Genomic DNA, 13,638 nt, shown 5'->3' on the forward strand with positions numbered 1-13,638 from the left:
TGTAAAAAGTTTGTAGTCTGCCTCACTGCAATGGAAACACTGCAGGAACACTATGTAAATATGTATGTAGATGTTTCTATAATAAATAAATAAATGTACATATGTGTATACATTACATATGTATTGTGAGAGACATACTCCTTTTGATTCTAGCTTGTTAGTTCTGAAAAAATCTCCATTGTTTTTCTAGCTTCCCTATGTAAAATAGAAGCCACCTGAACGCTGAGCAAATTGAGTAACTGATGTTCTGCAGCTGTTTAACTCCAGACACCTTGGAGACTTTAGCTGGGAATTTTGTAAGTACTCAGCTTCATGAAGACTCCAATACGATTCCACAAATCAGTCCTTGCTGGATTTAGCTGAGAGTTGAGAGTGACACAGACATTTACTTAGTTGATGACGCTGGAGGGGTTGCCCAAGTTCTCTGAACTTCAGTTTCTTTATCTAAAAAGTAGGGATAATGTATCATACAGTTATTCTGAGGGTTAAGGGAGAATATATTTTAAGTACCTGGCAGAGTTTCACATATATTGCACACCAAATTTCAACAATAAATTAATTAAGTGAATCCATGAAAAGCCTCTGCCACAGGTTAGTCTTTTGTTTTCCAATTCAATGTGTTACAATTTAATTCAATTTCAATCCAATGATATAGAATTTAGCCATAAGAAGCAAGATCCCCAATTACTTTCTCTCTTTCACTAACCCTTCCCGCTAACCTGGCAGTTGCTATGGTAACCAATAGCCCAGTCCTCTCTTAGTGATGGAGGCTCCTTCATTTGAGGCTTCACTGTCTTTCCTTCTTCTACAGTCCAGCAGGAGAAATGGCCACACCATTAAAGCCAAATCTCTACACATTTCAATGAAGAAAGAAAATTCTGGGTTCCAGTGATAGAATTTTGTTTTAAAAATCTGTGGTCTCTGAATCTTGATGTCCTTCTACCTTGGCCATAGTTCCTCTCAGGTGGCCAGACCACATTGTTCAGATTCCTCTATTTCAGGAGCCCTGGGTCATGCCCAGAGCCACCACCTAACACAAAAGTCATCTGTTTATGTACTCAGATTTTCACCTTTCAGGGATACAGTTTAGGGGCAAGGAGAAAGGAAATTAAAGTAAAGGCAGAAGGATATGGAATACAACAAGAAAAAATAAAATCAGAAAAAAGGAAGGGAAACCAGGAGAAAGGGACAAGAAAAATTGAGAGAAAGAAAAAAGAAAAAGAGGGTAAATTAAGGGGAACAAAAAAGTGGCATATGTACGTGAGTAATTAATTGCAGATGTTGCACAAATGAATTTCAGTCAACATGTGTGATTTAGAATGCTAAGTTCTCCTTATGTAAATTTTTTGCATTTTAGTATTGTAAAAATATATATGAAGCAGTACAAATTTCTGTAAAGTAAAAAGAAAAAATGTAAGCCTCTCCACCCGTTATTCTTTTCTCCTTCCCAATTGTTGCTACTAAATATTTTCTGCGTATACAGAAATAAAATTTTTTATCCACATAAAAAATCATACCAAAAAACTCACCTGTGACATATTGTTTTTCACCTAATAATATGTGCAGAACTTTCTCCATGTTTATTATATTTACATTTAGATATATCTCTTTCTTTTTAAGGTCTACAGAGTTTCCTAACTCTATTAGTTTTACTAATATTTAACTCGTTCTCTGTTGATAGCTGTTTAGGCTGGTTTCTTGTTTCCTTCCTATAAACAGATAATTTGAAAAAGAGACAACTCAAAATTACTACTGGAAAAATTTTCAACATTTTACTGACATAATGGGATTTGGCAACTATTACACTGTGTGTAATTACTTGCTAGTGTGTATGCTAAAAATGACAATGGTATAGGTGAGGTTCCTTGTTGAGTTCTCAAATGAGAAAACAAACTTTCTTTTATAGCTGGTTCCTGGTTCACTTACTTAAGCAAAGGCAACAGCTTGGTTAAAAGATTTGAACCTTACAATATCTGTCTGCTAAGAAGATTTAGGTATTCATAGTAAATTAATAAAAGGGGCATTGGCCATGGAACTTAAAGATATCCTAGAGCTTATTTGGTCCTAGCCTCTCATATTGCAGAGTGGACAACCAGGACTGGCCACAGAAAATAGTGTTTGGTTTTACATCAATGCTAGGTATATATTACTACTTTGCTAATATCATCTCTCGATTTGTAACCTAGTAACTAAATGATGCTTCATTGACTTAGAATTGTTTTATCTTTTGTCTAGAAGGGGAAAGTAGATGTGTGACCAGGGCTCCAGCACAGTTGTGTAGGCCACACTATGGGGCCACGTAAGAGTCTTGGACGCCTTGGGGAAGGCTGCACAGCAGAGATGACAGCAGCACTGATAGTCTTCAAGAGTAAACAGGGATGGACAAAGAGGCAAATGATAACTTTCCATGTATGGTCATGACATAATTTTTTGTTTAAATTGGGAGACCTTTGGGAGTAGAAGGTTTGAAATGGTTTTAATTGTGTGTGTTGGAATAGTGGAGAGATGATGGACAATGTCCTCCATGGCTTGGGAAACTAGGTCAAGGTCAGAAGTCATTCCATGGATATGGAGTCAAGCACATGTACTTGTCTATCAGCATCCAATTATGATTTCCTGGCAGGTCACCCTCTACTACTAAGGGATAATTTGAAACTAAGAATCAGGATTTGCAGTAGTTGGTAGATTTCTTAATATGTAAAATCATAAAGTTAAAAATTTAATTTCATATCATTATATATTAAATATATGTTAATTAGACTAATAAAATTCCACTAAAATTGAACTATCTGAGAAAACAATTTTGGGTGGTCATTGTAAACACAGGAACCTTCTTGATCAGGAACCAGAATATTTAAGGCCATCCTTTTTTTTAAAGATATTTAGGGGTACACAATGATAAAATTCCTATTCATTTTCTCTTTCTTGCTCTTTCTCTTTTTTAGATGTGTCCAGATTATCCTTAAAATTTCTTAAATTTCTTTTCAAGTTCTCTTCTTTCTCCCTTAACTACTATTTCTTAATTTTCCCTGGTTTCTCTTTAAATTCCCAAAGTTGGTGTTTCAAAGGATGTTTCTCTCTTTATTTGCTTTCCACCTCATCTGGCATCGATTTCCACCTGTTCCTCATTTCCATAAAACCTCAATTTTATTTATATATCCACTGTTTTTCTACCCAGCCAAGTGCTTCTGGGAATGTTGGTTTTATCTCCATTTCCAGGGAAGTAAATTCTGAGTATTGTTTAGATTAATAATCCCATTTCTCTTACCAAGAATTCCTTTAGGGAAGGACATTTAACTAGCGTGGCCAAGGAAACTGAATTGTAGTGGAGGCCTCTGGAAAAAGTTTCCTCACACCTAAGAAAATAGTACAGGAAAAGGTGGCTTTTTCAATCTATGGGATGTTGTGGCATCTGTATGTAATGTCTGGAACTGCTGCAGCTATCCTATAACCATGAGGCAGAGAGTAAAGAGATGAAAAAAAACTTGGGTTCTTGATTATGTTGTTGAGTCATTAAATTAACTAATCCTGGAGTCTACCTTGACTTTGAACTTCCTATCATTTGAGATAATACATAAATCTTTAAGTCCACTTTAATCAGATTTTTTTTTGTTGTTGTTATTTTCTGTCTAAGCATTGTAAGTGATACATGATTCAAATTTATTTCTTAAACCTAGACCTCTCCTTGAAGTTCTCATCTTGGATATACCACAGCCTATCAGGCATTTCTATTTGGAATCCTAAACTAATCCTGATCCTATCTAGTCCTGAACTCAATATTTTCCCCTTTCTAAACCTGCTGTTCCACATGCATTTCCCATCTTATGTGATGGCATCATCAGACAGTCAAGACAGAAACATAGGCACCATTCATGGCCCTCCCCTGTATTTTGCCACACACATCCCTCATGAGTTTTGCCTTCAAAACATATAGTTTGACTGCCACCCTACAGCCCATCCAGAGCTTCATCCTCACCATGATAACAGTAATATCCTTCCCAATTATTTATCTACTCTCAGCCTCATCCCTTAAAATCCATTTCTAAGTTGCTGTAGGGTGATCTCTCCAAAACAGAAATCTGATGTGATTACTCACCTGCTTGGATGTCTCATCACTTAGAAAATACATCTAAGCTCTTTGGCTGGACACTCAAGTTCATGAATGATCTGACCCTTATCCATGTACTCTTATTCATTCATTTTATCATAAAACACTTATTGATTCCTGAGATATGATCGGCACTCAAAGTATAGGCAGACACAGTTCTCTGCCTTCCCTGACTCTGAGAACTTATAGTCTAGCAGGGAAGATAGACACTGAGCAAGTAATTACCCTTGTGATGAGCATTATGGGGGGGGGGTACAGTATATGCTAGCTTCTTCTCTCACTGGTACTTGTGTTGGCCTTTCTCTACCTTATTCTCTATCACTAATGCACTGCTTGCAGTTCTTCAAATAGACCAGGCTGTTTTCTGCCTCTGTGCCTTTGCCCAAGCAGTTTTCTCTGCCTGAAATGCTTTCCTCACATTTCTTCACCTGGCTAACTCCTTCTTGTACTTTGACGTTCAGCTCAGGTTCCTCTAGGAAGCCTTCTTTGAATCCCCAAGACTCAATCTGATGCCCTCATCTAAGCTTCCATAATATGCTCTGTGTTTTTTTTCATAGTAAGTATACCATGTTGTATTTAATATGTGCTAGTATATTATTAAAACTCTTGTATCTCTTTCTTCGAGTAGACTGTAAGCTCTTAGAAGGTAAAGACTTGGCCATGTTTGGTTCTTATCTATCTTCTGTCACACGAAATACAGTTAATAAAAGTTTATTAAACATAACTGAACTGAAATTTCTAACCAGATGTATTTCCCAAGCAGTGGACATGTTTTATAGTTTTACTAAATAGTCCCTCCTGGATAATCCACATGTTCCTTGTTTTACCTATCTACCTGTCCTATTGCCCCTTGTGTAATACAGGTCTTACTTAATGTTACCTGCTGGAATGCCCTTTCCTCTAAAGCTGATGAATTGCTTTTGACCACCAAAACCCTACATGCTGTAAGAAATGTTTTTAGATGCTGCCAAACCAATTTAGTCACTCCTTCCTCTGTGGTACCTCTGAATTTTTACACACTTCTACTGTTGCATTTAAAACACAGTATTATAATTATTTCTTTATATGTCTCTCCTGCAATATAATTACAGTAGTACAGTAAAGGCCTTGGTAGGTGTGTAATGAGAGCATAGGAGAGCACCTGACCTGCTTGGAGGGTGTCACTGTTGGGTAAATCAAAGCAGGGCAGAGGTCGCATAGTCCAGCCTTTTCATGTTCCGATAGGGAAACTGAGGCCCCGAAAGTCTGAGTCTCAGTTTCCCCATCTGTAAAATGTCTGGTGACTTGTGATCTGTGAGTCATAAACTATCATTTATTTTATAAGTAATAAGGATAAAATTTTATAGATGGAGTCACACTCATAACTCTCTACTTTCTCAAGAACAAAACATTTTGATAGGTTCTTAGTGAACTGCAAGAAAAAATAGTTCCAAAAGTTATTAAATGCCCCTGAGAGATAAACTCAAAGAAACTTGGTTATTGAAAACATGGGAATTTATTTGCCTCCTATTTATGGTGTCTTTATTACATATACAAAGGGCAGGCAATCCAACTCAGTACAATTCAAAAGACGTGCATTATCTGTGTTCTAACATGGATATGCTGGGATGGATGAATGAGGGACACTGACTGCCCCAAAGCTTCAGAAAACCTAAGATGGGATTCTGTGGGGCTTTCACAGATTTGAAAACAAAAACAATCTCCCAGTTTATGCTCTACTGATGGCAAGCAACTGAGCTGTTCATCTTTCCTGGGAGAATATTCAAATGAGGAAGTTCTCAGATAGAAACAAACAAGTAAATAAACTGTTTTCTGGGGGCCCAGTAGCATTTGAAAGTAATAAGGTTCCCAAGGTAAGGCTGACAGAAGAAACACTGCTGCACACTCCACTCGAGGAGGCCGTGGCCAAAGAAGTCATGTGGCGCATTGGAGCAGACCTTGGACTTGGAGCCAAGGGTCAGCTCTGCCACTTGTTGGTCTGGTGACTTTAGGAAAGTCATTTAACTTGGTCTCTTCATCTGTAAGGTGGAAATACTGGTTCTAACTCACAGGGTTCTTGTAAAGATCAAAGCAAGTCATGTATGTGAAAGTTTAATAAACTAAGCTTAACATGGTAATCACAATAAAGTGTGTCTAGGAGAAAAGAACGGAGAATAACACCGTTAAGCCCAAGTGTTGTGTCTGATTTCTGTATTTATGAGAAAGAAAATTTTGCTTTCTTACTGTCTCATGAAACTAAAATGTGTGCATATATATGTAAATGCATATTTGAACATGAACTTTAGAGAAATATATAAGAATGACAGGAATATACATGGTTATATATAGCAATATAGAGGCAGAAAATAAGAACTTCTTAAAAATAAATTAAATTTGTAATAAAATATAGTAAAATATCTACCTATATGCCAAGTACTGTGTTATTACTTAATTTTTTTTACTTGGACAGAACTTTATAAAGTACATGATCTAGTGGAACTGAAGGATCACGTAGACCTTGCTCTCAGAGTGTACATGTGCAGTTTAATTGAAACTATCTTATTAACATGGTAGTACAAATGTCAGAAAAGTAAGGAAAACTGTGTTTTATTCATGAGTATTTTCATTTTTTGCTTAAAAGTCTGTCAGTAGAATATACCCTTTAAAAATAATGAGCACCAGGAATATGACTCCATTCCAAGTTAGAAGTGGTAATATAAAGTCAAAAACTAACACTAGCTAAGATTATGTTTCGTAATGAGGAAAGAACTTTAGGCTGTTTTTTAAAGATTAATTTGTTAATTAGGCGAACATCTGGGTTTTGGTTCATCACTTCCTTTGGAAAGCTTGATTAATTTATGAGACTTTCATCCTCATTTACTAAAAAAGCAGTGAGTCATCCGGTGTTACACACCAATGACAGCAAAAGTTAATTGGATTCTAGATCCTTTCACATTTCTCCCTTCAGCAATTCCTTGCTGCTTTGAGTGGAACCATGCGCTAAGGGAGCCCGTGTATTTTTGAGTGCGCAATAAAGATAAAGAAATGAGAGGAATTACAAGTAACTGAAAAGTGAGTTTGAAAAAATAAGAATATGTATTTGTATTTCCTTTGGTTTGTGGTGAGAAACTCTGGAGGTATACACAAAATAGCCAAACCAAAACCCCGAAGTAATAAACACAGTTATCTTAGTGCATATTTTTTACAGGAGTTTGATTTGTGAATCATGTGAATATTATCTTTTATGTTGAAGATTGTCTGTGGATTAAAGTGTTTCAGGGTTGAGTTTAGGAAGGGGAACACAGATGCAGCTATAGTTCATTGTAGTTAGTGTCTGCCCTCCATAAGAGATGCCTCAGAAAGGAGTACAGCCCCAGGGAAGGAGGGGACACCAGACTGAGAAAGGAGGGGAGAGGTGGATAGAGTTGGGGTGGATGGGTGGCTGCAAAAACTGACCTGCTCTGCCCCAGCCTGGCAATGGGATTGCAACCTTTCTTTGGTTCTATTGCCTACATGTTGCATTCGGCTTAGAAGCCCCTCCTTAGATACACACCTGTGTGTGTGGCCCAATCTCAGTAGTGTAAAACAATACTCACAGATGAAAGGGAATTCATCACCCTGGTTATGGATCTCATTTCTGCTTTCACTTTGCTTCTCATTGTTCCTTCATCCTGTTTTCGTTATCAACTCTATGTTATCTTGTTATATTATGCATTTATATGAGCTACCATCAATCCTTTTTGGAATTGGACGGAGTATGAATAAATATATACATACCACTCTAGGGAAAGGCTAACAGGCTATTTCTGAGAGATGAGATTACAAGTGATTTTAATTGTCTTATGGAGAGTCTTCTACATTTTCAAGTACACACATATTTTTATAATGGGCATGAATTCCTTCTCTCATAGATAAAGTAGGGCTTTTTTTTTTTTAACTAAATGCAGAAGAAAATATTTGTGTTAGAACTGATTGACTTTTCTAACAGAAAAATATATGAGGGTGGTAGAGAGAGACCAGACAGGAGCTGTGGGACTTAAGTCTTAATTTTCTTTTCACCATATGCTTTTATGAAAATATGGGTGGGATGGTGTAAATACAGTGGTTCACTGGAAACATTTTAAAAAAATCCTATGTTTAAGATTTCTTTTCTTCTGCATAAAATAATAGGCTATAAGAGAGCAAGATTCTTATTTTAAAAATTCTCTATAATCTAGACTTCATTGCATATTGGGAAATAAGGATAAAAAATCCAATTCTATAATCTGACTTTTATGCAATATTTTTACTCTAAAAGACAAAGAATCAAGGCCACATGAAAGCAAAGACAGAATAATTTATTTGAATCCTTCTTTCCTTGAACAAAAATAAAGATAAGACTTTAATAAGTCATTTCTTCAAGCGTTTCACAAGTCTTCTCAAAAACACCATTGGTAATTGACAACCAAGGAGTGAAGGCACAGTTCTTGCTTTGTGACAACCATCCTTATTATTGATATTTTGTGGTACAAATAACAAGATAGAAATTCGGGTATAAAATAAAAAATAAGTTTAGCAATTTTAACAGTCATGAGAATTTAGTAAAACAAAGCCTGCTGAAAAATTTACAAATGTAAAGTTTCCACATTTGTAGGTGAGATAGGATAGTGTCAATGTTGATGAAAGCGAAAGTATAGATTAGAACTAATTGGGCCTTTAGAGAAATTTGATATAAGAAGAGTGACCCGAAAGCCCTGTCCTTTTCTTTCTCCCAGTCAGCATGATAAAGACTGTCCACCGAGGAATATTTCCATACCATTTTCCTCTGTTGCACAAGACGCCGTGTTTATGCTGGAAAGTCTGCAGTCTAACTTTCATAAATTCTTCTATCTTGCATTTAAAGACTAATGAGTAAGAGGTATTGGGCTTGATTTCTTCACTGATTCCAGATGAATAGACATATCCACTGTTTTTCCTCAAAATGTTTATTCATTATTTTGCTCCAATGTACTGCTTTGCCCGTAAAAGCTCACCTGGTGAAGAGACATACAAGATATGTAAACTGCTCTGTAGATTTTCATGTCCACAGGTAAAAAGTACCTTAAATTCTTTTATTCCTTTCCAGAGCTGCAAATAATATGAATGTTTTGAGCTAGCTCAAGAAAATTACATTTATCGAACAATAAATATAAAGAGTAAGCAATCACTAAATTTTGTAGATAATTTCCTTTTAAAACTAAATGTGTACTTACCTGAATATCCTGTTTTCAAGATGCTAACAGTCAGCTTTGTGTTCAAAACAAACCTCGCCAAGAGTAATGAGGTTGACAGCATGGAAATAAGTGTAGCCATAAGTTCAACAAATAAATAACTGGGCTTAGTACTAGAATATGAACACAGACTAATTTACCAATTTGTTAAAGACCAGTCCAATTAGGTAATAGCACATGAAGTCAAGAAAATAACACTCTTAGAATAATCTAAGAACCAAATAATAAAATTGGCTGTCTTTCCTACCTCAGAAGTAATTGTCAAATAAAGGTAAAAGAAAGAAGTCAGTTAGGATTCTTTCTTTCCCTAGAACTGGCATATTCACTTTGAAAATGGAAGATGGGGGAGATTGCCTAACCACCTGTAATACTGCATTATTCATGCAATTGTCTTCAAAATTAATAGGACCTGGAGAAATAAAACCATAGATAATCAAGGAAGAAAAATGGTCTTTGCATTTATGGGCAGTATCGAGGAATAGTTATTCTACCAAGAATCACTAATCTGTAGTTATAATAAAATAAGCAAACAGACAACCATTAAACTCTAAAAACCTTAAAAGACTGAGTCTTATTTAATCTCTCCACCTAGCACACGGTAAATGTCCTGGAAATGTTTGTGGATTGATTGTACATAAAATAAGTTGCAAAACAGTTTTTGATGAAGGAAAAGAAAACATTCTCCTTATTCGTTTTTAAAATTTAGAATAGGGAACATAAAAATCTGTATTCCATAAAATAATACTTTAAAAAATGTTGGCAAACAAGGAAAATTTTGAAGAGGGTATTAGAGAGAAGGGAGACAGTCTTACAGATAAAAGAGAGGAAAAGTGAAGGGCTGACTCAGAAAAGGAAGAAATCAAGGTAGAGGAAGAGAGAGCCACAGGAAGACACAGAGAGAAACAAAACAAAACAAAACAAAACAAAAGACTCAGAAGACAGGGAAGAAGGAGGTGAGAAGAGAGGCCATGGGAGACACAGATGTCACTCAGGCTGGGCTGGGAGCATGAGATGGTGTCTTGGGGTAAATGCCTTTCGAAGGAGCATGTCCTCAACAGCAGTTTTAAATAGTCCTTTACGTTCTAGAAAAAGAGTATTTCTGCTTTATTTTCAAACTTTAAAAATTATTTCTGAGATAAACTTTGTTTGCATTCTAGTGTGAAAAATAGACATTTAAAACAAAGGATATACAGAAAAATAAATTTTATTATGCTAAAATTTTTAATTAAATTAAATTTTAGAAAGCAGACATGATCTTAAAATTCTTTCTATGTCTTATAATTGATAAAGAAAAACTTTCCCTAATTTTCTATTATAGAAAGTAAAGAGGGTTAGGTATCATTTTAGAGAGTTTTTATTTTTAAACTATCATGGAGTAATATCCCAGTATTGTGTTCTACTAGATTAATAATATAATACTTTAAACCAATTTTCATTTTTTTAATTGTTGTTCCAACCAGAAGTTCCTAGCTTCTTTGGGGTCTATTCCTAATTTACCTGACTGCAGATAAATTTTCTCTAATGGGGTTCTCTGAAGTGTTTTGCCACTTATTTAGCCCAAAAATGACTGCATAGTCCTTCCAGGACTGGATTTCCTCCCTATAAGATGACTTCCCATACATTCGTTCACCCCTAGCTGTTATTTTTGGTATTTATCCAGAGGTGTGCATGAATTACTTTGCTGGAACTGTTTCTTTTGCCAGAGGGGAAGTTTCTCTGTGTGGTTATTGATGTTCCTCTCAAAGTCAATAAATGACAAATAAAGAAATGATGGAAGATGGTTTGTGGCAGTTATGGCTGCAGGCAGCTAGAGCCTACAAAAAAAAGTTCATTTCATTATTTCAAAAGACTGTAGGCTTAGTTTCTCCATGGCAGGGAAGAGAGGGAGACTTCTTAGAGGCAGCCTTGTGTTTATCTGGATTAAGTAGTTTCCTAGCTTTGGCCTCAGCACAGGTTTTGTCCTCTCCAGGTGAGAAGCCAGTCCTCACTGTGGTTCCATTCACTTGGGAATAAACCGCTTTGAAGTGTAAGAGGTTGGGCATTTAAGATGCTGACTGTGCTATGGACCTTCTGTAGGCTTTTGTTTTTTTTCTGGCCTTTTTTTTTTTAGTGACAGATCATCACTGCTTTAAAACTATCATAGCCACTGGAAAATCATTAAGATAACCAAGATAGCTTGAGAACTGGCTTGAACATTCCTTTCATACCCAGATGTGGATTCCTTGGGGAAATACTGTGAGAGGGAGAAAGGTACTCAACAGAAAGTTGATTCTAGGGCTCTGCAACTCGTCCACTGGCCTAAGTATGTGGCCCAAAAAGATATTTGTGTGTTTGCCTGTTTTATTTCTCAAAATTATTTTCAGGTAGGGAAGTGTGTTCAAATGTACAGAAGCTATAATTTCCTGTTTTACTATTTTTTTTCTGAGTCTTTCAATAAATTCTGGGAAAAGCAGAGGCTAAAGGCTGAGCCCTTCTACAGCATCATCAAATGCAGACTCATACTTACTCTGGATGGTCTTGCTGTTGTGCAGGAATATGCCGAATAACTTCGTAAATTGTACTGTGCCGATCTTGCCCTGCTACACCCTCAGAGGCTGGAACAGATCTACTTGGCATCTAGAAAATGTGGCACATTAAAAAAAATTAACAGAAGAGCAGTAAATAGTATTTCCATTATGCTGCATAGTTGAAAACAACTGGCTAGTGATAATTAGAGAGTTAGACTTGTTCATCATCCCTAGAATGTTCACTTCCTCATGGCCACAGTTTCCTGCATTTACCCTATGATAGTTTGTGCAGCAGCATAGTTACAAGGTCAGAAGAGGAATAGCTTGACAAAATTATCATTTTTTTTCCTTCATTTAAGAAGAAAGCTGGCAGTACTGTAATGGAAATATAATAGAAAGAAAAAATAGCAAAAGAGGAGATATCGGGACAGCTTAGAATCAGAGAGCATATATTATTATCTCTTATATATCTCAATTACCCTTTTGACACTATTTGCTAATTACACGCATATGGGTGGCTTAAACGAAAGAACCATGCATAGCCCAAATCCCTCTTCATATTGAAGTGAGTGAGGACAGACCAGGAAATATAGAATACACAAGGTGAGTAGTTTTGGTTCAAATGTAGTAATGGGCTCTAAAAACTAAAGGCTTGGATGAATGTGGAAAGAATAGTAGCGTATTTATGGCTGGTAAAAACCAAAATGTATTTTATTGAAACTGGTATTTATGTTTTATTAATGCCCATCCCTGATCTGATATTGCATAGCTCCTTCTTCCTATAAACACTGCCTTCCAATTTCTTAGTCAAAGTCTGGTTTTCCTCCTCATCCTAGTGCTTTCTGTTTTCATCACACTCATGCCCACTTTCAGTCCTTCACATCATATTTACACAGCTCTACCTAGAGGACTCTTTGCCCTTGGTAAGTCTGAGGATTGTCTATCCCAATTGGACCTGCTAGGTTTGACTGGAACATCTGTTTTATGTTTTTCTAGAAATTGCCCATTTCCATTCCACCTGCTAAAGCTCTCGTGGGCAGTCTGATTATATGTGATTTGTCCCATCATTTTTGTGTTGAGTCCCCCTGGCAGGGGTGGGGAACCTGAGGCCTTGGGGCCACAGGTAGCCTTCTGGATCCTTGAGTGCAGCCTTTTGACTGAATCCAAATTTTACAGAACGTATAAAGGGATTTGTTCTGTGAATTTTGGATTCCGTCGAGGGGCTGTGTGTGGGAATCTGGAGGGTCACATGTGGCCTTGAGGCCACAGGTTCCCCACCCCACGGGAAAAGCAATCTATAGATGATCACTAACTTATTCACCTAACTAATATTAGAGCTGTGAAATAATAAACTTGCTCATTTCATGCAATTGCCTTCTGTCCAGCTCCTGAAAGAGGTGGCTAAGTGGACAGTGAAATGTACAATGGGTAGAGAGAGGAAAATCGTCCATTTGTACACATACCACAAGCCAAAAGATTATTTTGATTTTTAAAAACTCAAAAAGTTAGTAATTTAATTTATTTCCCTTCTTAACGTCAATTTTGAGATCTTGGTTTTAGTGTTGCTTTTCTTTTTCTTCTCAAGGCCACTGCACGGCTGCTCATCTTCCCACATAACTGTCATTCTGGCTTCTTCTCATGCAGGTCCTCCTCCTCATGTCTCCATCCTCTTCCTCCTCCTCCTCCTCCCCTTTTTCCTCCTTAGGTTGTTGGTTTTGATTTCTCACTTCTTCCCCAAAGCCGCTGGCACGGCACGGCCAATTAAGAACCTCAGCAGATTCCTCAGGGGTGGAGT

General features: G+C 36.7%; 1 protein-coding gene across 1 annotated transcript in view; it reads right to left on the reverse strand.

Annotated features, from left to right (window-relative positions):
* Positions 1-11,838: 11,838 nt before the first annotated feature.
* The window catches only part of HEPACAM2 (HEPACAM family member 2), a 34,143-nt gene continuing 32,343 nt past the window's right edge, over positions 11,839-13,638 (reverse strand). The window contains exon 9 of the mRNA XM_045565182.1: positions 11,839-11,952. Within this exon, the coding sequence (XP_045421138.1) occupies positions 11,839-11,952 (114 nt within the window). The remainder of the gene's footprint in view (positions 11,953-13,638) is intronic.

This window comes from Lemur catta, chromosome 11, assembly GCF_020740605.2.
Source record: "Lemur catta isolate mLemCat1 chromosome 11, mLemCat1.pri, whole genome shotgun sequence".
NCBI classification, from domain to species: Eukaryota; Metazoa; Chordata; class Mammalia; order Primates; family Lemuridae; genus Lemur; species Lemur catta.